A 23,986-nucleotide genomic window follows, 5' to 3' on the forward strand; every position below is an offset into this window, starting at 1 on the left:
TGTGTTCAATTTGTTCCCTATACATATTAGCATATGCTGAGTAACAAAAAAAATTTGTTACATTGATATTTTGAATGAGTAATTAACATTAAAAAGTATGATCTTCTTATGTTATATAAGCCATATTTCAGACACTCAAAGATACATGAGTACCACATATCTAAACTGCAAGTGTTTATAAGAATCAGGCAAAATGGGAAAAATCAGAAACATGCATGTCAAAACCCCATCGATCTGACAATGTAATATCACTCAATGATACTTTCTCTATTTGAAAAGACCATTATTTGATCTCAGCATCACAGGCTTTGCTCAGAAAATTTTCAATTGTATGTTAGAAAAATTAGGTTTTTGACAGAGTTATCAGCCCTTGAAATGTTCATTTTCAGTGCATTTCAATGAAATTGTTACTCAATGGTCCAGCATGATATGGAAAATCTTGTCTGCTTTCCTTGATTCTGATGGTGAAAATAGTCAAATTACACTATCAAAATGGTGGTTTTTTTCATACCATGTTTCACCCACTGCCTGATTATTACAGATACTGACACTTAATCTTGCAAATTAAGCTATGCTGCACATGTGATTGGATGAGTTACATCTCATCAGTTGGAGATCATTCTTTACTTTGTTATGTAATAAACCTCGTGTGAGTACTTTGATTAAAGATATCGTAGAACTCAAGTATTTAACTATATGTTTTAGCTTTGAAGTCTTGGATCCAATTTATGTATGCAGTTTATGATTTGTATACAAATAGAATCAATTCAATCAATTTTTACCTGAATTTAGGAAATTTCTGATAGAGTACACACGAAATTCAGGTTAAAGTAACCTTCCCATGAAGTTCAATTTAAGTGAATTTTGATTGATAATCTTGTTAATTTCATGTGAAATTCACATTAATTTCATGTGAATCTTGATTCACATAAATATCATGTAAACATTATTTGCCTGTTAATTGCATGTTAAATGTAAATTATTAATGGTGGAGTGCTGTGCCGAACTTTAAGCAAAAATTCCTATTTCTTAGCTGCTTTTGAAAATTTAAGATTGCTTTGTGTATAGAAAAAGTGTAATAACTTTGTTCAAACAACACACACTTTGAGGAACTTCCTGTGTTTGTTTTAGAATGATGTTTAGGTATCTTATTAATTGTACAAGAAGATATTGTTATTATCTGTATGTCATTATTGAGGTTGGGTTTTTGAAGACTTATCTTATTTACATGAACATAATGTGTTTTATGATATACAAATTATATGAACAACCTCACAAGGGTATTTTCAAATTTTTAACTCATTGTCTGCCATTCAGGGTCTAACACAGGCGATTTTTATCCCATACTTTTAAAAGGTGACTTTCAACTAATATTATAATTGTTTTTTTATGCCATAGTTCAATAAGAAATAATAGTGAGGACAATTTGCAACAAATATGAATCTGATACTGAAGATTTAATGGCATTTATGCTTAAAGTCAATTTCAAATAATCTTAAATCAATATTTAAAGCCTAATTTAAAATGATAGGACTAGACTGGACAAGTTAAAACCATTTTGTAAACGTCATGTGTTTATAGTGTAGTTTTGACATTGAGGTAAAAATTTACAAAAAGTAGCATACTTCGTCTGGGCCTGAGTGCCACAAAACTTAGAAAATACTCATGTCTGAGAATTTTCATGCTGTCTCAAATTGGAGTCATTGAAATTGATGATGTCACAGTTAAGATTTTTTATTGACTTTATTTTAAGTCATTTTTTAGGTTTCATAACACTGCAGCTGGCTTAAGGAGGTAGACCTAGGGTAAGGGAAACAACTCTTGAAATCAGTGATATGTTTGTATCATATTCAATTTCACCAAGGTCTATCAAGCTTTCCTTTGAAACCAAATAAAATCAATCTAAGTTACTTTGATGCTTACATGAGATTGATGTAAAATGCTGAATACAAACGTTCCAATGATTTTCAAGAGTTGTGTCCTTTACCCTAGATCTACCTCCTTAAGTTGAAGGGTTTTTGTTTTCAGAAGAATCTATTGATTAATGTACATTTACAATGTTGTGATTGTATTTTCTATGTGCTTTTAGGTATTTAGATATGTTTAGAAAGTTAGACATGTTGCTGTACTTTTACAATCTGACCTTTGATTCTTTTAATCAAAAATATGTTGATATACTTGTGATTTTGTGTTTGACAAATATCACTCTTACACATATGTTTTTGTTTGAGATAAAGTTTATTCTTGTGTTTTTTTAATTACCAGGTATCTTTTTTATAGATTTCTTTAAATAGTGTCTAGATTTTCCCAGATCCTTGTTCCCAAAGTATTTGCCTTTATTCACCAAATTTAACCATCCTGCTAACCTTGCCTCCTATATGTCATATATTTTTATTGCCATCATTTGGCATCTGTTGTCGTTAATTGTTCTTTAAAAATCTTTTCCTTTGAAATTACCTAGTGGATTATTACCAAATTTGGTCACCAGTATTTTTAGGATAGCTACTTCAAAAATTGTGTAAATTATATATATCAAGTATAAAACTTGGCTGCCATTGCTTGCACCTTTTTTAGACCATATGGGGTCTAATCACCAATTTGTACAGGTATTTTTCAAAAACTTTGATAAAAGATACTGGAAAAATATTTGACCTTCCTCTTTATCAAAGATACTGGAATAATATTTGACCTTCCTCTTTATCTTGGAGAGCTCCACAAAAGTCTCCATTTGGTCGAAGTTGTAGGATGACTCCTTGTTAGAGTTATTTCTCTTGAAAAGGGAAAACTTTCAGTTGATGAAAGGATCTTTTTGATAAGCCCATCAAAAGTCTTCATTGGATCAAAATATTAAGATGACTCCTTGCCCTTGAAAAGTTGAAACTGATTTTTTTTTTTTTACATTTTTTAGTCAATGCCTTGAAAACCAAAATAGATAGAAAAAAGCTTTCAATTGAGAAAATGATCTTCACAATGAGGGCTGCAATGTCATCATCGAGTTGAAGTTGAAGGATGTCCTTTTTTTTTAGAGAGTATTTCCCTTGAAAGGTGAAAAATGAACCAGGTGAGAGATTCAGGCTCCTAGGAGCATCTAGTTTAAAACAGTGTCATTTTATGTTTGAAAGAAATTGGCAACCATAAATATTAACCTTTTACAAAGAATTTTTGATGCAGATTGATTTTACAAGTCTCTGTAAACAACATCTTATTATTGTTAATGTTTTGTTTTTTGGTTTTTTTTTTGTTGTGTTTTTTTTTATGTCTGCCATGTTCACTTCATTCATTTAACCACTGTTGTAAAATTTATAAGTTGTATCATAAAATGTCAGTAAATAAATATATTTTTAATGTTGTAAGTGTAGGACAGATCCTTTATTTTAATGTCGCAATGTAGTCCCTTTTTTACAATTCCTTTTTACATACGACAGCAAAACAATTTTTGGACATGTAATGGTATTACCCTGTCATCAATGCAACTTACATTTGTTTATGATGACTTGTGTAAAACTTATCAGATATTTTTTATAATTAATCGCATTGTTCCTAGAGACATGTTGGAGGGCCTTACAGTTTTTTTAGGTTTTACCCCAACCGCTTTGAAGATAAGGGGCTTAAAGGGCAAAAAAGGTCATTATAATTGAAAGGGTCACACCAAGAAAAATCTATTTTTTTTGTCCGATATTGTATACTTTTTTTTTTCATTGCATTTCTCATGAAAATATCTGCTTGCTTTTTTTATCAGATAAACATCTCTTTCATTTTATTTTGTTACAGGGATCAAGGCAATCGTCTTTGATTAGCACCCTTAAAGCAGAACTAAATTCACCTTCAATTGAATTTCAATTTCTGTGATATTGTATCAAACCAGTTGTTGTGATAATATTAAACTGTAAGTCCCTAAAGTGTGTCAAAACTAATACATACGTATTGTGTCTACACATGCCCCAAGTGAACAGAGTTCAACATGCTGTGGTCTTATCATGCTGTGTTCTGTAAAAGCTCTTTATTAGATATTAGTAACAGGAAGAGTATAGATTTTGTTTGTTTGTTTGTTGAGGTTTAACGCCCGAGCAGCAATAGCATAGACTTAATGGTAATAAAAGGTATAGCAACAACATGAAAAAGTAGTCAAAATGTCTTCAATTGTCAGATTTTGCTATGGAATATTAATTTTGCAGAATTCATTGACTTAATGAATTTATGATTTTTAAATGTGTAAGTTCAATTTGTAAAAAAAAACAGGTAGTGAAATTAAGATGTGACCAATACAATGCAATGTAAAACCTATTACAGATCTAATTATGTCATCCTATCTTTTCTGTTTTGTCATTAAATAAGTTAACTTTTTTGCAAGTGTTTTCTTGATTGTTGGTTTGTTTTGAAGCATGCCATTGCTAATTTTGTAGGTTAAAAGAAAATGTAAAGCAACCAACTCCAGATTTAATGCTTATCATTTTTTGTAATTGATTCATCAAATGGCTTCCAGAGATTTGAAAATGCTATAATTGGTTGATTTGACCCAAAAAGTGCATGAAGTTGGGGATCTACCCCTGTAAAATATACATCAGGTTTATAATTTAGCAAAAATGGGAAAGAAAAAAATATATATTTACAAATTCTGTTTTGGTCAGATCCCACCAAAAAAGATTGAAATATACTTTAGTAAAAAAAAATGTATAATTGATAATTGGGCAAATGCTTGAATCAGATCAAGATAAGATTATATTTAAAAACAGATAATTGCTTTTGCCAGACTTGCCTTCTATGTTGATTGCTTTTGGTATAGTTGAGGTGTTGCTGAAGTAGTGATTTCTCAGGTTTTTATTTTGTTTCAAGATAATAAAATTGTAAAATCTTTACATTAGTATTTTTATCACTTTTGCTTCACAAATTAAGGTATGGATTATATATAAACACTAGTCTGCTTGTACACAAAACTTATTGTTATAGACTTCAATATTGTGCTTCATTTGTAAATTACACATTTTTGTTTTGTTAATTTGTTAACATTGGTTTTGCTTATAAATGTATAAAATCTTATTGCTGTACAGATGTTGTATTTAATTCATTGAGTAGGTCATCACCATTTACCCTGAGTGTAATACTGTTACATGACTTGGGTGTTTAAGTAGCTGTCTTTGTAAAAATCATGCAAAATCTGAAAAATGTGATACATCCCAAAAAAGGCTACATATTTTTATTTTTGTAATTAAGTTGTTTCATGGGTCTATACTATGAAATGTGTAATTATTCATTCAAATCTGCCTGCTCTTAGGAGATAATCCACATTGAAAATCCAGTAGATTCTATTGTATTTGAGCTCCATTTACAGAGTTATCTCCCTTAATTTTGAAATCTTCAGTGCATTCTATACAATTTTTATCTCCTAAGAGCACGGGTTATATGAAAAATCATATGTTAATTTCTGTTTACTATGACATTTCAAACAAAATATCAAAAATAAAAATATGTAGGCTTTTTACCCATGAATCACATTTTGCATGATCCTTAGCTGGAGTGCTACTTAATTTGTTACTAGTAAACTTAACCTGTTTTGATGATTTTTTTAAACTTGAAGTAAATAATCTGCACAGGTAAATTTTATATGGCTTCTGTTACTGAGGATATAAGAGTTGCCAGAGAACTGTTATGGCAATTGACTAAGACAATGTTGACAAATTCTCATTAAAAGTGTCCTAATTATTAAGATAAATCGGTGTGTAAATACATAACTTATTTTATCTTGGAAGTTGTCTCTGTGATTTCTCTTGTTTTGGGTTCTATCTCCCTAACTAAATTTGGTAGTTTAAATAAGAAATTTTATAGGCAGAAAAGACAACTATCTCACAATAGACATCTAATAACACATTCCAAATTAGAAATGTTATCATGACAATCAAGTACAGCCATACCTGTCTATAAAGACATAGACCTGTAACTTACCTACGAGATTATGATAAAGGGCACTCAAGCAGAGGATTGTTAAGTGTAAGTGTTTGTAAGAGTCAGGCAAAATGTGAAAAATCAGAAACATGCATGTCAAAAACCCACCGATTTGACAATGTAATATCACTCAAGGATACTTTCTCTTTTTGGAAAGATCATTATTTGATCTCTGCTTCCCTGGCTTTGCGCAGAAGTTTTTCAATAGAATGTTAGAGAAATGAGGGGGTTTTTTTACAGAGTTATCTGCCTTTGTAATGTTTCCAGTGCATTTCACTGAAATTGTAACTCAATGGTCTAGCATGATATGGCAAATCTTGTCTATTTACTTTGATTCTGATGGTGCAAATAGTCAATTACACTATCAAAATGATGGGTTTTTTTTTTCATACCATGTTTCACCGACTGCTAGATTCTTACAGGGACTGACACTTAACGCTTTTTTTTCTAGAGGAACTGCCATAATTTTGCAGTGTTTAGTAGTTACGTTGTAGTGACTCATTTTGATTGTTTGGAAGATGTATTGTGAAACAAAGTGTTAAGTTATGACGGTTCAATAGTTTCGGTATGGAACAACCATTTAATTCAGAGGAGGCTGTCAGTTTTTTGAAATAGATAGTCTGGCCCTGAATTAGTTGAAAACAAATATTCTGACCTACACTTCCTAAATAAACCAAATTTCTGACCTCATTCAATTTTCTGGACCGCAAAATTTGCCAGAATCAAGTTGCCATCTAGGGGTGGATCCAGACACCTTGAAAAGCAGGCGTGTCTGTGGGGGGTTCCTCAGAAAAAGTGGTGATTGGACATTATTTGCCAATTTTTTGTCAATTATAAACGTTAAACATTGTCCACTGAATCCAATTTCTACTCCTTATTTTATTTCACTGTATCCAGTATATATGCATCCTTGTCTTGCGTCAGTCCTAACACTGAAGACTTTGAGTTGCCAATTTCCAATATAATGCCATTCATATATATTTTGTACACAAGGACGCATATTTGATAGTGGGAGCAAGCCCCTGTGGTCAGTATGAAGGCATTAATGGTTGGAATTTTATTGGCTACAAGCATTTATCATTAGATGACTCTGTAAACTCTGCCAAAATTTTTAATGATAAAAAAAACATCTCTTTCAATACTAAATTTTTTCCGAAGCAAACTTATTCCTTCTTTACTTGTTTGTTTTTTTTTAATCTTCTATCCTAGCAAAACGGACTTATAAAATAATTTGATTTGGACAGACTCTTGTTGTCAGTTTTGCAAGTCTCTTTACCGGTTTGTTGGCGGTTAACCTCTCGACCGCTTTGGTGGTACTTAATAATACAATATACTCTCCCTGATTTAGTCTTTCCCTTTCCATGACATTTGTAGAACACCATAAAGTGTTGGTGTCAGTTTAAGTTTTACGGTCGACATCATGAATGAACTGATCGTATTGCTGTGCCCGTCTTCGTACAAAGAACAGATATTTTCTACAATATTGTAGTTTCCGTCCCGTTTTAATTCAGATTTGACATCGGTATTTCAAGAAATTTCCTATTGGTGTTCCAGGATTTAATAGAGTAGATTGCTCAAATTATTGGATTCAATATACGACCGAAAAAATTGCGGTCGTATTTACATGGTATAATGTTGTCGTCGTTGTCGTTCGTTGACATTTCATGTCTGGATACCAACTTGAGGGAATGTATCTTTATAGAATTGCATCACAATGCCCAATACCACAATAGTAGGGCTTGGGTTAATTTTGGGGTTGTGACTTGCACCGCATAGGAAAAAAAGGGGACCAAAGGGCCAAAAACTACCTTTTTCATTATAAATATTAACATCAACAGGATACACACATACGTGTTAAAAATATAATAAATGATATATTAATGTTATGCTTATCACGTGTAGGTACAATAAATAATCATATTTGGTGTAGGCATAAATTTTACAAAAAATAAATCAATGTACAGTTGTACTCCATATTTAGATCTTTTATATATATGTATATATATATATTCTGATCTACGAACAATGAACAATATACTCTTTGTGTCTAAAATGGAATAACAATCGCATAGGCAGTCCTACACGAAACACTAGGGGGGCAGTGGTATAAGGATGTTAATCCATCGTCTTAAAGTCTTAAAAAAATCTGTGAGAAATAGCATGCATTTGGGCTATCCTCGTGTTTAAAGCAGAAACAAAATAGCATATTTGGTAACTTTTACAATCAACACTAGGGGGCAGTGTCAAAAGAAAATGCATGCCTGTTTAACTATTATATGAAGATATGTAGCTGGATCTCTTTTAGCGGAGTCTAGGTGGCTCAATAGACCCTTTTGTGGTAAGTTGGTGAGCTTGCTCAATATACACTTCCGCGAGGTAGAGCTTGGGTAGAACAAAAGAATTTTCCTCGCGGAAGTGTATATTGAGCATGCTCTACGCATGTTCAACGACTACCCCAACGTTAGCACAAAAGGGTCTATTAAATTAAACTTTTGTTTCTTAGTACATGTACGTGTTATTTGGTTATTTCATGTTTCTTGTCGCATGTGTATATTTTCCCTGGATAGTCTTCATGTTCCTTGTCGCATGTGTGTATTTTCCTTGGATAGTCTTCATGTTCCTTGTCGCATGTGTGTATTTTCCTTGGACAGTCTTCATGTTCCTTGTCGCGTGTTTGTATTTTCCCTGGACAGTCTTTATGTTCCTTGTCGCGTGTGTATATTTTCCTTGGATAGTCTTCATGCTCCTTGTCGCGTGTTTGTATTTTCCCTGGATAGTCTTCATGTTCCTTGTCGCGTGTGTATATTTTCCCTGGATAGTCTTCAATCTTTGAACAAATTACCTTGATTTCCGCTCGAATCTTGATTTCTCTGATTACTCTTTGTTAATGCATCACTAAGTGCCATTCCATAAAAGAAGGCTGTGATTGATTTTCGGGATTGTTGCTTAAACTATTTAAGAATTAGATGCCAGAAAAAAGCATTTACGTTATACATGAATAATGATTTGACTTAAAGTGAAGGGATTTCTTTGAAATTCTAACACAAGGTGCCATACCACAAAAAAATCCTGGATTTGATCTTGGGGATTGAGACTTGAATCGTTTAGAAATTAGGGACAAGAAGGGCTGAAAATAGCACTTTCATAATGATCGGACAATAACTTGATTATAAGTGAAAAGATCTCTTTGAATTTAAACCACAAGGTGCCATTCCCCCTAAAAGAATGCTTTGGATGATATTGGTGCATGGTTGTAATGAAAATCATTCACAAAGGGACAAAAAGGGGCCACTTTGATTCTGGTCAAAGTCCTATCCTGTGTCAAATATTAAATCGCAATGAAAATTCATAAGTTGTGTCATGCTTGAGTAGTGTGTCCATTATTGCCCCAACTGCTCATGGTTCTACCTTCGCTGTCGTATCAAGCTTCGTCCTGTGAAGCATTTTATTTTCTGTGTGTTATCTTTCAGTAAGACTGAGTTATTTACCTTTTTTTCTTTTTTCTTGGTCTATAGCCTTGTCCCCTGAAAACGAATATCATGTTACTTTTTTCTAGTCATTCTATTCTCATTGTTAAATTTGTCTTTGAAACCACAATCAAAACTAATTTTGAACTCAATAAATTTTAGCAAGTCACAGCTTGATACGATGTACAAGCCGACTCCTGAACAGGATACAGTTTTCAAGCTTAATTTACACAGCATAGATTGTAATTTGAAAAGTTCTGACACGGAATGAAAGCATTAATAGTACGACATTCTCCTTTTAAATATGAGCCGATATCTATAAATATGATGGACAAATGAATACGTCCAAAAAAATACAAATTCATTAACATATTTTTATTTCAAAACTTATATAAAGAAGGGTTTTTTAAATCATTTAACTAACAAAGCAACATATGGGACAAAATATCAGCGACGGATCTGGGGTGGGGGGTTCTAGGGGTCGGACATTCCCTCTTATTTTCGGAACTGTTTGTTAATTTCATGCAAAAATTTGTTAAAAATGAGCAAATAATATTGAGGAACCCATTTTTTTCTGGCACCCAGCTGTACCCCTTCTTTTTAAAATCTCTGAATTTGCCTTGAAAATCGATATAAAATGTGGCGATATCTAGGAATACCTGTGTGTGCTGAGTGAACGTAACTTGTTGCAGCACATAAATCTGCCATTTACAACCGTCTTGATTCAAAGCTTCCTGCATGTAATATTTAACCAAACGGCACTGAATAAATGTTTTTAATATTAAACTGCTCTCTACCGAATTAAAATTGGAGTGAATATTTTAAGCGCTGTAATATGTACATATAATTATAGGCGGGTGTGGGGTGGTGGAACTAATCAATATAATTTAAAGAACTGTGTTTGAAGAGAGATTTGGCGTTTCATACCTAATAGTAACGTGTTTCAAAAAAAAGTGGTGTATTAAATATTGTGAAATTCACAATATTTCATGTTTTTGTGAGTCTTATCGATCATGACCAGTGCTGTTTTATTGATAAGTGTTTATAAAATTACGTCAAGTTATATCGATCATGTTAGCTTCTTGTTTGTCGTATCAGCTTATAATACACTGAACACACATGCATGAGTACACATGTTTAAAAACATATACAATCGTAAAATAGCCTAGGAACGGTCGAATATTGTAATTTAGGAGAAAGAGGTGATAAATGTCGGTAAACAAACTGTTAGTTATCTTATGTGATGGCTTCAAATGGGATTATTTTGACCAAGACGATTTGAATCTACCAGGTTTAAGAAGATTGATAAATGGTGGAACCAAGTCAGATTTCCTCGAGCCAGTATTTCCTTCCTTGTCGTTCCCTAACTACTATTCAATAATGACTGGTAAAGTATATAAACATTTGATCGTGTTTAATCTTTTATTTAGGGGCGGAGATAATTACACATTTTTATAGAAGATATTGGCCTAATGTGTGTTTTATGCGTAGCAGCCATGCATAAGCATCATCAAGGAAATCAAAACACAAGTAATCATTAAGATGGAAAAACTGGATCAGAACGTAGCATACATGCCAACGCTCAATGTTTCACCCTGATTCTCTGAGATTTTGGCGCTCTTTCAGGGTTCAGGGTTGAGAAAAATGTTTTCGATGTTTTCAGAAATTGTCAGGGGGGGGGAATACTCGCATCCCTTTATCCCAATAAGAGGCTACCTAACAGAAAAAACAAATAGTTGCCCTTATGGCAAGCCAAAGTGGACAAAAATCAATATTTTTTAACATTAGAAAATGAATTTTTAATATTACAAAATCATTTTTTTTTTTGTATTAGAAAAGATTTTTTAATATTAGGAATTCCTTTTGTAATATTAGAAATTAATTTTGTAGTATTAAAAATTCATTTTCTAATATAAAAAATTCCTGATTTAGTAATATTATAAAAAATCACACATTTTGTAATATTACAAATTGAATTTGTAAAATTAGAAAATAAATTTGTAAAATTAGAAAATCACTTTGCAATATTTCAAAATAAGTCACATTTTTTAATATTACAAAATGATTTTCAAATATTAAAAAGTCGTAACTGAATACCACAAATCCATTTTTTAATATTAGAAATTCAATCCATTTTTTAATATTAAAAAAGTGTTTTGTGATATGTAAAATCTAATTTGAAATATTAGAAATCTAATTTTTAATATTAGGAAATGAATTTGTAATATTAGAAAATGAATTTGTAATATTGAAAAATCATTTTTAATACTAAAAAACACTTATTTTGTAATATTAGAAAACATACGTTTTAATATTACAAAATCATTTTTTAATATTAGAAATTCATTTTGTAATACTAAAAATTCATTTTCTAATGTTACAAATTCCTGATTTAGTAATATTACAAAACATCACACATTTTGTAATATTACAAACTGAATTTGTAATATTAGAAAATGAATTTGTAATATTAGAAAATGAATTTGCAATATTGCAAAATCAGTCACATTTTTTAATATTACAACATGATTTTCTAATGTTAAAAAATCGTATTTGAATGCAATAAATGCATTTTCTAATATTAGAAAATCAATTTCTGATGTTAAAAAATCGTTTTTTAATATTAGCAATTCAATTGAATTTTTTAAATATTAAAAATTGATTTTTTAATATTAAAAAAGTGTTTTGTGATACAAGAAATCTAATTTGTAATATTAGAAAGTGAATTTGAGAGGTCCACAGACTCTATGCCGATTTTATCAAGGTTTTCATCATTTATAAATTGACAAGTATGACGTATACAGGTAAATCAAAGAATATCGTTATTCGCCTAACAAAAGCTAATCGATCCCTCTTTGCCAGAGAAGGGTTAATAATAATGAAAGTTATCATTTTAATAATTTTAAGATTATGTACCAACTTTAGTTTTTTAAAAAAACTGAATTAAGTGGTTCATTTTCAGCAGGAATGTGATAAATGGAGCGTAGCCCCTTCTAATCACTTCGCTAACCCAAATCACTGCATTATTGCAGTTTAAGTGCAAACCTAGCTTGTCCTATTTTATACATGTGAATACTTGTGCAATAGGACTTTTCTGTGAAGACCATGGAATGGTGGGAAATTTCATGTACGACGAAGAAAAAGGAGAAAAGTTCAGCAATATGATAAATGCTGAGGCTGAACATAGTCATTGGTGGGAGTATGCCGAACCATTTTGGATAACAGCAGTAAAACAGGTTTATAATATAATCACATCTTTTTCCAATCTTCCACTTCATTATAATTCATCAACAAATTCAAGAATTCCCTGAAATCACTAACTATATTTATTTCAACGGTACATATATAAAATTAGTCAGACGTGATTATCTTGTACTGCTTTACAAACATTTCGATTTTTATAAAGACTTGTTTTAAATTGTACTATGACAGTCCAAACCTTTTTATTTGTTTGTCTATTTTGTTTTGAATATCTCGTGTGGTTTGCTTGGCCTTGTCATATCGTATAAATTAATTTAAACATGAATCAAATTGATTTCAGGGGAAACGAACTTGTATGTTTGAGTGGCCTGGTGGACAAATTTCACATAAAGGCACACAATCGACACATGTAGTACCAGTCAATAAGGACACATGGTCAACGATATCGGACTTGGAGGGTTATATACAGAAGGCTGTACACATGTTTAAAGAAGACAGTATAGATATGGCTGGTATATTTGTTGTTTATATCGAAAAGGGCCCTAGTTTGTGAAGATGGCTTACATGTCTGACCAGCCTTTACAAGCAAAACGTAATATAATTATACTGATGCATCCTAGTAACTCAATAACTGACATAATCAAAATGTTGATCAGATTTTTCATTTGCAACAGAATATTCAAAATCTTCGTTAGCTATATACTTTTTCTGTAAGTATATCGACAATTCTGGTGGCAGATTTACTGCCTTAGCTCTCGAGGGGAGCTAGGTCACTTCCAATATACAGTGTAAGCTGGAATATGTAACCTTTTCATGCCTCATATTATGTGCAAGGCTGAGATTTCAACATAAGCTTTTTCATATGACTATATATAGCTTTCACCCTTTCCTTCATTGATATCTATGTTTTGTGTTTATAATACCATCTAGATGGTAAATTGAAGTATATTCTCCGATCGATCGTACCTCTTAAAATCATCTTCATGCCTGTGCTATAAGTTAAATTAAATTAAGCCCAATCCCCTGGTACGAGTTGGTTGCTTTTGTACATTTAATATAACAAAAAATACATTGTCTATATATATATATATATATATATATATATATATATATATATATAGATATAGATATATATATATATATATATATATATATATATTGCTAGTGTATGTAATATAGTAGTCTTTCAGTTGCCATAACTTTTAAATAATACTTCGATCGGAACAATGACTCCCAACTCCACACAATCCTTGAATTATATAGTTTCATGATTTTACTGACAGGTATATACGTCGGTGAGCTAGATATCAAAGGACACGAGCTAGAGACAAATTCGACAGAATTTTGCCAGAAACTGAGAGACTTTGATGCAGCAATTGGGAAATTACTAGACACTTTAGAAACTGAAGCTCTCCACAATAACGTAAATATAGTAATCTTTTCTGATCACGGAATGACCGATATATCAACATCGCGATCAATAGATATCTCTGGTATACTGAGGTCTTCTAGTGTCAAGATGTATACAGACTGTGGACATATGTGTAATATTTGGCCACACCAGGATAAATTGGAAGAGGTACTAACAAGTAAGCCTGCTTGGTTCACTATATATGGTTCTATTTTAGGACGATATAGTAAAAATTTTCTTTCGGTTTTTAAGTTTATGCCTGTTTTTTTCAAAGATACTCAAGTAAAATCATTATATTTCCTATGTTCAAACGGTCAGTGTGTTTTAAAACACATACTCGGGCTTATGACCATACTAAGGTAGTAAATCTTGAATTATATTGAAAAAAAAACTGTAAGTATTGGCAAAATATACAGAAGCATCAAAATAGGGTAATGAAGAGACATTAAAATTCAAGTGCATGGCAAAAACATAAAAACAGAAAACACAGACGATATACATGTACAACGAAGACAGCAGAATAAAATGCAATAACACATAAAAACTAATGTACGTGCAGTGTGAAATTAGAAAAAAATAACAGAGATTGACGTGCTCCCATCACATTTAAAAGACTAAGTATGCCCCTATTTTAGAAGCCTATTTGAAATATCAGAAGAATTGATGTGGTAAATATGTCAAAGAGACAACAACCCGGGATGAAAAATGTCAGCTCAGGGTCACCCATGGGTCGTCACAGAACGACGGAAGAACCCTCGTACCACTGGGCAGACTGCGACTTAAAAAGTACAATTAATCCCCGCTCTACCAAAGTTGTTTAATTAGTCTACGGTAATATTATTCTACATCATAGTCTTTTGTGCAGGTATATGATGCCTTGAAGAATATAGATGAACATATTTCTGTGTACAGGAAGGAGGAGATCCCGGATAAATGGGGGTACAAAAACCATAGGCTGGTTCCTCCCATTGTTATAGTGGCACACAATGGTTGGTTCATATTGACAGTAAGTCGAAGGAAAGTATAAACCCCTAAATCAACTACAAGATTGACTTTCATTAACTATAACTTAACTCAACAGTCGCAGATCAAGAAAAAAATGGTAGGGGCGGTTTAATGATTTAATGTTAAATCGACCAAATTTTCGAGGATAAGAAGTCCACCACCCAACCTCAGTGAGTCCGGCTAACCTCAAGCCAAGCAAAATTGATAGCAAGATCAGACAAAAAAATCATGTTCAGCATTTTAGTCAGTGAGAATAAAATATTTTCTTTTTGAGTACTGTTTGAAACGGTTATGGAACCAACACCTTGTGTTACTAATTACTTATCAAATGCAGAATTCTTTCTCTGAAGTTAATGTAAGTTAATATTCAGTTCAGTTATTATTCTACCCAGATAGCTAGTTTATTTCTTTTTTAAATACCATTTCACTATGTACCATAAGTTTCGTTCACAGGTTACGAACTTTTTTTTCAATTATTAGCCTGAAACACCAACGGTAAAATGTAAAGGTTGGCATGGTTACGCCCCTGAAGCGGAGGACATGCGAGGAATTCTGTTGTTGGAAGGACCAGGTAACAAACTTAATGCACAATTTAAAAAAGTCAATTTTTATCTTGAAAACTTCCAATCCCTTTTTAGGCGGGTGAGGGGGCTATTAATGATGTCATGAAATTGTATTGACTGCTTTTTTTTCACAAGGACCATGCATTATAAAATAAATATCTCATTTTATGCTGGCAAGTAGAATATTTTCGTAACAATCACAACTATATGGATTCTTTAGGCTAAAAACCACCAATTCCACTTTCCATAGGCTTCTATGCTAATTTCACAATATTCAATGGCTTCTCTGGACTTTACCTTAACTTTAACCTGCAGAGGACTATATATCAGCATGATTCTACATATGTCAGCTCACAATCCTCAGAATGGCATGTGGGGTTAGCAGACTTGCAGTGCAGTACTGGTCACCAGAAGTGAAGGGTCTATAAATAGCATGGGAAATCCCAGTGTTTTCACAAGATAGGGGTATATTTAAAAATCATTATGGAGATTAGGCCTCACATCACAAGAAGCAAAATGCACCTATAAAATGTACAGAAATGTTTTTCCTTTCAGAAACTGTTTAAATTTTTTAAATAAGATGAGAACTTTTTTCACAGCACTATGAGGAACAGGGGTAATTTCTGCGTAGGACTATTTTTGCGTACGTTCCAAATGCTCATTGGTTGAATTGGTGGTCTGTAACCTAAACAGTCGCTTTTTGTCTTAGAAAAAATAAATAACAATACAGGTTTCTTCCTACACACATACTGAATGCATTTGCAAAGTTTCAGTGAAATGTGACAAGCACTTTTTTAAATATTTGATTTTTAAATATAGGGTAACCAAGTTGTGCGAGCAAAAAAGTGACAATATTCTACCATACTTAAATGCATTAAATATTTGCAAAGAACCTTTTCTGACTTTTCAAATAAAAAATATCAATCACAACTTGTTTTTTAACAATATTAATGAAGAAATAGTTTTAAAAGTAATCATTTTCTGAGAAATTGGTCTATTTTTAAAAATTTATTTCTGACATGCCTCCCCCTTTTTCTTGATCACATGTCAAAAATCCTAAATCTTTAAATTTTCACAAAAGGTGATATATTTGGCTTTACATTTGTAAATACAGTGTTTTCACATTAAAACATGACCAGTAAAGGGCACCTAAAGCAAAAAAAGTTCTCAGTAATGGATTTTCCATGTTGCCATAGGGGAATGCTGATATGGCCTTAACCGCAGTAATGAAAGTGAGTTTTTCCTCATTTCTAACCTAATTTTTGCTCAAATCTACACAAGACTTGATTTCAAGTGCTTATTACCACCATATTTAGGTCAATATAGCCCTCAAAGTTTAATATTTGATATTTTTACTAAATTTTCTACACTTTTTACAAGATAGGACATGAAAATCAGCCAAAAAGACCAATTTTCCATAATTTGGACCTATAACTTAAAAAAATGCATATTTTGAAGGATTTTTGTAGTGTATTCCTCTCATGGCAAAGTTAACAAGATCTTCAAGTAGTTTAAAGCTATTTCAAGAAACTTTTCATTTTGCCATGGCTTCAACTTAAGGCTAAAAACCACCAATTCCACTTTCCATAGGCTTCTATGCTAATTTCACAATATTCAATGGCTTCTCTGGACTTTACCTTAACTTTAACCTGCAAAGGACTATATATCAGCATGATTCTACATATGTCAGCTCACAATCCTCAGAATGGCATGTGGGGTTAGCAGACTTGCAGTGCAGTACTGGTCACCAGAAGTGAAGGGTCTATAAATAGCATGGGAAATCCCAGTGTTTTCACAAGATAGGGGTATATTTAAAAAATCATTATGGAGATTAGGCCTCACATCACAAGAAGCAAAATGCACCTATAAAATGTACAGAAATGTTTTTCCTTTCAGAAACTGTTTAAATTTTTTAAATAAGATGAGAACTTTTTTCACAGCACTATGAGGAACAGGGGTAATTTCTGCGTAGGACTATTTTTGCGTACGTTCCAAATGCTCATTGGTTGAATTGGTGGTCTGTAACCTCAATTTATAGATTCCCATCGTTTTTCTCAAAGATCAATAGAAATGTTGCTACACTTCTGTACCTTACTACCTCATATTTTATTATTTCAGACATTAAACAAAACAATCGAGTTGGACCTGTTAGAGCTGTAGATGTTTATCAGATCCTGTGTCAACTTCTCTGCATTGCTCCTTTGCCACACAGTGGAGACTCGAAACAGGTTGAAAACATTTTGAAACAATAAAAGAACTTAAGTGAGCATGCCCGTATACAGGCTAAAACCACTAATTCTACTTCCCATAGGCTTCTATGCTAATTTCACAATATTCAATGGCTTCTCTGGACTTTACCTTCACTTTAACCTGCAGAGGACTATATATCAGCACGATTCTACACATGTCAGCTCACAATCCTCAGAATGGCATGTGGGGTTTGCAGACTTGCAGTGCAGTACTGGTCACCGGAAGTGAAGGGTCTATAAATAGTATGGGAAATCCCTGTGTTTTCACAAGATAGGGGGTATATTTAGAAACCATTATGGACATTAGGCTTCACATCACAAGAAGCAAAATGCACCTATAAAATGTACAGAAATGTTTTTCCTTTCAGAAACCGTTTAAATTTTTTAAACAGATAAGAACTTTTTTCACAGCACTATGAGGAACAGGGGTAATTTCTGCGTAGGACTATTTTTGCGTACATTCCAAATGCTCATTGGTTGAATTGGTGGTCTGTAACCTACACCACATTGTCTGAGGTTTGGTTTCGGATTTTCATAAATTGATTATGTAAAAAAAAACAATTTGGTCACCTTATTTACAATTCAGTCAAGTTTTTGTCTGGACAACAGGAAAATGCTGGTTTCTGACCCCTCATTCCTGAACAGTTCAAGTCTCTACTCCAAGAATCTATCCCAGTCAGATCTTTTTTTGATATTGAATAATGCAGAACAATGAAGACAGTGCCACACAATTATACATAAGAATGTTGGCAAATTTGTTGCTGCTGTACAAAATATGTGCAAATGTTCCAGATATATTTTTCAAATTTTGTACATACATAGAGGCAGACAAACTTCTAGATACCATCAGTTGCAATATGCAGTTGTACATTAATGAAGTTGTATATTAACATAATTGTGTCACAGGGGCTTGCTCCCACTATTAAATATGGAGCTCCACTAGTATAATAACCTGTACAAAGGTGATCCCAGATTTGTTGGTACCTCACTTCAACTTGATGTATATCACTATTTACAGCTCAGCAATCACTTGACAAATAATTAATCTAATGAATAAACACTATTCATTAGAATGGTTTTTTTTCTTCGTGTGCCACAATTTATTCACATTTTGTCAGATTCTTTGATGGAGAAGTACTTAATTACGACAACACTAGGAACACACTTTTTCCCATGCTTCCTATTGTGTCTGGCAATGTCAAGGTCACAGAAGTTTCACTTATTGTCTAAATGATTGTTGAAATATGGTGTTTGAATGTTCAAATCATTGTGTTGATTTAATTAGAAGTACATTTATTTGTTGGTGATACCTGTGTTTATTCATTAGATTCATCATTAGTCAAGTGATTGCTGAGCAGTAAATAAAAATGAGTTGAAGCGAGGCCCCCCCACACCCCAATCTGGGATCACTATTGTAGAGGTTTATGCTAGTGGGGCTGCATAATTGATAGTAGGAGCAAGCCCCTGTGGTTGGGTTGTAGACTATTGATTACATATTGTGCTAGTGAAATCATGATGACGTTACACCTTTTAGTTTGTTTCAGTGTAAAACTTCAAATTTTGGTAACAGTGAATAAGTGTACTATGTATTACTTGTAATTAATTAATGATAAATATATTTTATTGATATACATGTGAATTTGTACTATCTAGCTAGCATTTCGGCTTAGGGGAGAAAAAGCTTGAAATATTCTTCATTCCTTTTTTATCTACTTGACTTAATTTTTTCTGGGCTGTGGTAAGCTTAGCATCGTCAGAAGCTTTGGACTTTGACTTATTTTTACTATAATCATCGGTTGGGTTAATGTCACCAGTTTTTTGCCTCTTTAGAGGAGGTTCTTCATTTTCAACATCATTTTTTGGTATTATGACAGATATGTTCATAAATTCTCTTAAATCGCTACTCAGTTCTTCAGACAAATAGTCTGATATGACACCATGGGCATATCTTATGTAGTCATCCTTTGTGGATACTGATCCTTTTCTGCTCTTAGAAAAGTTACTGCTATGGGATGAGCCAGTAACACTGATGTCGGCCTCTTCTAGTTTGTTGGCCAATCTATCTGTCTTTTTCTTCAACCATCTCAATGTTTTATCTTTGTTATATCTATAGGCTTTGAATGAATCATCTCCTTTTTCATCAGCTACCTCCTAGAAATAAGAATTATTTGTGAGTTTACCAATCTACGAACATATTTCATGTATATGTATAATGCAAAAAAATACCAATGTAACAAAAAATCATGTTAACATAACAGTTATGTCTAATCCTCAAATAGAACCTTTCTTGTAAACTGCAGGAGCCAGGAAAGTAGATGTACATGCAGCATGATGAGCATGCACGAGTTATACATGTACCTCCAAGAGGTAGAGTTTATAGAACAAAAGGTCTTTCCACCTGTAAGTGTACATTGAGCATGCTCATCAACTTTCCCACAGTTACATGTAACATCAAAAGATTTTTATTATAATACACAAATTGGTGTTTATCTCATCATGGCAAGTTCATTTACACAAATGTAATTAATATTATTTGTTTTTGTGAAGTTTAAAGTAAAACTTCATAGCAGAACCAAGAGGTACAGTATTTTTATGAGAAAAAGTCATAATAATAAAATGTTTAGAAGTCTTGGAATTAGGACGCCACTGAAAACTTAACAGGAGTTCTCAATCAGACAGTGACCCAGTTAGACATTTTGTAACTTACTGACATTGGTTTCCCCTTGGGTTCTGTCAAAGAACTTAAATTCAATCCTTGCAGGGCATAATCTAGGATTCAGTGAATAGGAGAAATGACTTCTCCCTTCCAGGAGTGATAGGGAGAAGTGAGTCTGGAATGGGGAGAAATTATACTTCATGGCTAGAATATTTTATCACACTGATATGAAGTTGTATCTCAAAGACATGTATTCTAATAAATAATAAACAAACATGATAAGTTTAAGTTTAATACTGTAATTCCATTTTCTATACTTGCAAATGAATAAGTACATGTATAATAAGTCACTTTAATTGAATATAGTAAGTGATGAGATTGTCACTGAGAACTTGTTTCTTATAATAACATGTTCTTAAAAGTCTAAGAATGGTCTGCACCTTCATGTGCTCTCTTCCTGAAAAAGAGAAATACAAGTCATGTAAATCATCTCTGTTCTGAAATTATCATCAGTACAATTGTATTGTAATTGATACAAAGCACAAATCAACCTGTACATACATGCATGTACACGTATGTTTACATGTACATTATTAAGTGGGATTATTTTCAAATAATTGATAGATATAATTTAGATTGATAAATGAATGACTGCATCAAGATATGCCATAATGGTAGTCTATTATCTTACAAATTTCCCTGATTTTTTTATAAGTGATAATAGTTATCTTAATTATCATTATTTTGGCCTTATCAAAACAAAGTATCACTTCAAAATGCACACGCACTCAAACACATAACTGTGATCCAAGCTGAACCTACAAATTATTAATTTCTTTTTAAACCATTTAAATCACGGTAAGAGTCTCTCATCGAGTAAATAAATTAATTGTTGTCATCAAATTACAAATTCAATCAAGGACCACAAAATGTATATGTACCTTACCTTTTGAGATTGTTTTCCTTTGATTTTGAACTCAATAAGTTGAATATGTATCATTCAAATAAGTACTGCTGGTTTTATCCACTATCAAAGTCGTTAGAACGGGGTGAAATATTCCCTGGATTGCTTGGAACTGATACAAATTAAGTGAACTTCTTCCAATTCAAGTTTTCTCTTCGTTACGAAAATTGCCGCCATTTTGGTTGTTTATTACCTGGAAGGGCTAGTTATCTTTCTTCGGTCAAATTTCACAGCGACTCGCTTCTCTTAAAAGAACATGAGCTGGTGACTTTAAACTATTTTTAAAAATTCTTGGCAACTTAAATTTCCATTTCACTGCCTAAATTATGTCCTGCCTTGCAACTGTATAGATCAAAAAGTAAAAGCTTAAGCTTTTTAAGAAAAAGGGATATATTGTAAGTGAAGAAAAGTCTTCTACAAGAATTTGTCCTTTTAGCAATCCAGCTGAGGATGCTACACCACCATTAGGCGAGTTTGTGATGTCATCACTAAATCCATTGACTGGCATGGGGCATCAACTTTAAATCATTATAACTTTTCCATTTTTTTAAGATAATTGAAAAATTCTTTTAGCTCCATACACTGCCAATAAAACTCTTTTTAATCCATGGAATTTTTTAATGAATATTCAGTAATTTGACTACATTTGTATATGAACATAAAATTTTAAAAATAATTTTATATGATAAAAGAGATTTACATATAAATATTACAAATTTATTTTTCAAGTAAGAGTTATAAATTCCCATATAAAATATCAATTATTTTATCTATGTGAAATATTTTACAGAACCAAAATTGGATATAAAGTAACAAGTTTTGAAAAATTCTAATCATAAAATTGTCAATTGTTTATTAAGTTGTTTATTGGCCGACCAACACTTCATGATATGCAAATTGGTGAATATGACATCACTAAAAAGATTGGCGAACTCTCCTATATTAACGGGATCTCGAAAGGTATTACAAATTACAATGCAAAATCTTCTATTTACACTTTTTCTTAACACTTTTATCAAGTGGAAATAGATCTTAGTCATTTTTATTGGTGTTTTTACATGAATATATGTTTGGCTTTTAAGTACTGAACCCAACACTGAAAATGACAAATCTCTGCATTTGAATGGTTGACTAGGACCCATTCTCTTGAAACCACAGTCACATGTCCAGACTTACAAACCCTATTGAACATACCTGCAGCTGCTTCAATCCATTTGTATTACAAAGTCGCCTGCACTCTGGAAAGTTGTCATCTGAAATTATTTGATCAGGTGTTATGAATTTACCCGATGCCTCTGCTTCCTTCAAGTATGGTAGCACGAGAAATAATGGGTCTACTGGTGATGTGAAGAGAACTTTACCATCTTTGTACACTGAACTATCAATGATCCAAGACCTAAACTGTTCATTAAACGACTGAACTTCGAATACATCAGTGTCGCCAGACGAAAATAAGAACATAGCACCTTGTTCGGTCTTCGGGTGTTTCAGTTGACAAAATATTGAATTATCTTCTTGTGACTCTAAAGCTTCATTGTTAACCATCATGATAATTTGTTTTGGTGGTTCATCATTACTTTTTACAACACTGCTTTTATCCTTAACTGATCCACGGGATGACCTTCTAGCTGGTGGCATAATTAATGAAAAAGCCGGCAGCCACGAAAAAAAATGGCGGGAAGTCACAACGTCTACCATCAACTATACATCACATGAGACAGGCTCCTCAAAACAAACACGTTAATGATTCAGACGTTACAATAAAATCCAGTGTTTATTCGAAATGAGGAAATTTCCGGAAAGTTCAAATTGCACAAATCCTCTGAGAAATTTTGCTAAAAATGGGCTATTAATAGTCTGAGGCCCTCTTATGTAAAATTCTGGATCGGAGTCCTCTATTTAAAGATCAACTGAATCCGAGTATGTAGATGTACCCGCAAATTCTTTCGAAACTAAGGCAAGCTGTTGTGGAATTTATTCCCCATTTATTGATATTAATAAATATTTAATAACACGTTAATAAATATTTATCAACGCGGTAATAAATATTCAATAACATGTTTATAAATATTTATCAACTTGTGCATAAATGACTTACTGATATCAATAAATACATGAGTAAGTAACATGTTGATAAATATTTATTAACACGTTGATAAATCATTTATTGATATCAATAAATTGAACGAATTATTAATATGTTAATAAATATTAAAATTTATTCCAGATTATGTATGCTGGTCAATATCCAATAAAATAAGCAATTACAAACACTTTTCTGACCACGATTAAACCGTCTATAGTGGCACCCTCTTTATCAACACGTTAATAATTCATCTATTTATTGATATCAATAAATGATTTAAAAACATGTTAATAAATATTATTAACATGTTGATAAATCGTAAAATTTATTGATATCAATAATTAATTATTAACATGTTGATATATATTTATTAACGTGTTGATAAATCATTTATTGATATCATTATATAGTTATGAACATGTGAATAAATATGTGATATTGAAT

The 23,986-nt window shown here is 32.2% G+C and overlaps 2 protein-coding genes across 2 annotated transcripts; one reads left to right on the forward strand and one right to left on the reverse strand.

Annotated features, from left to right (window-relative positions):
• The first annotated feature begins 10,487 nt into the window (after window positions 1-10,487).
• LOC148611859 (glycerophosphocholine cholinephosphodiesterase ENPP6-like) lies at window positions 10,488-19,469 on the forward strand. The gene is made up of 7 exons (XM_088592814.1): window positions 10,488-10,794; window positions 12,495-12,643; window positions 12,949-13,120; window positions 13,892-14,187; window positions 14,885-15,025; window positions 15,505-15,595; window positions 17,706-19,469. Exons 1-7 carry the CDS (start codon window positions 10,617-10,619, stop codon window positions 17,837-17,839), a joined length of 1,161 nt encoding a protein of 386 aa, XP_088448940.1. The 5' UTR covers window positions 10,488-10,616; the 3' UTR covers window positions 17,840-19,469.
• Window positions 19,411-23,496, reverse strand: LOC148611860 (ribonuclease H2 subunit B-like). The gene is made up of 2 exons (XM_088592815.1): window positions 22,651-23,496; window positions 19,411-19,987 (listed from the first exon to the last, which is right to left on the reverse strand). The coding sequence occupies exons 1-2, from the start codon at window positions 23,152-23,154 to the stop codon at window positions 19,490-19,492; spliced, it is 1,002 nt and encodes a 333-aa protein (XP_088448941.1). The 5' UTR covers window positions 23,155-23,496; the 3' UTR covers window positions 19,411-19,489.
• Window positions 23,497-23,986: the final 490 nt, after the last annotated feature.

Source organism: Perna viridis, chromosome 7 (assembly GCF_037379345.1).
Source record: "Perna viridis isolate PV_CMFRI_1.1 ecotype Kerala chromosome 7, ASM3737934v1, whole genome shotgun sequence".
Classification (NCBI taxonomy): domain Eukaryota; kingdom Metazoa; phylum Mollusca; class Bivalvia; order Mytilida; family Mytilidae; genus Perna; species Perna viridis.

What these genes read in the sequence shown, in the direction of transcription:
- LOC148611859 (XM_088592814.1), top strand. Translation starts at nt 10,617, where the DNA reads ATGTCGGTAAACAAACTGTTAGTTATCTTATGTGATGGCTTCAAATGG. An exon ending in GGATAACAGCAGTAAAACAG is followed by an intron (nt 12,644 to 12,948) that starts GTTTATAATATA and finishes AATTGATTTCAG; the next exon opens with GGGAAACGAACTTGTATGTT. An exon ending in ATGGTTGGTTCATATTGACA is followed by an intron (nt 15,026 to 15,504) that starts GTAAGTCGAAGG and finishes TTCAATTATTAG; the next exon opens with CCTGAAACACCAACGGTAAA.
- LOC148611860 (XM_088592815.1), bottom strand. Translation starts at nt 23,154, where the DNA reads ATGGTAGACGTTGTGACTTCCCGCCATTTTTTTTCGTGGCTGCCGGCT. An exon ending in ATGGATTGAAGCAGCTGCAG is followed by an intron (nt 19,988 to 22,650) that starts GTATGTTCAATA and finishes TCTTATTTCTAG; the next exon opens with GAGGTAGCTGATGAAAAAGG.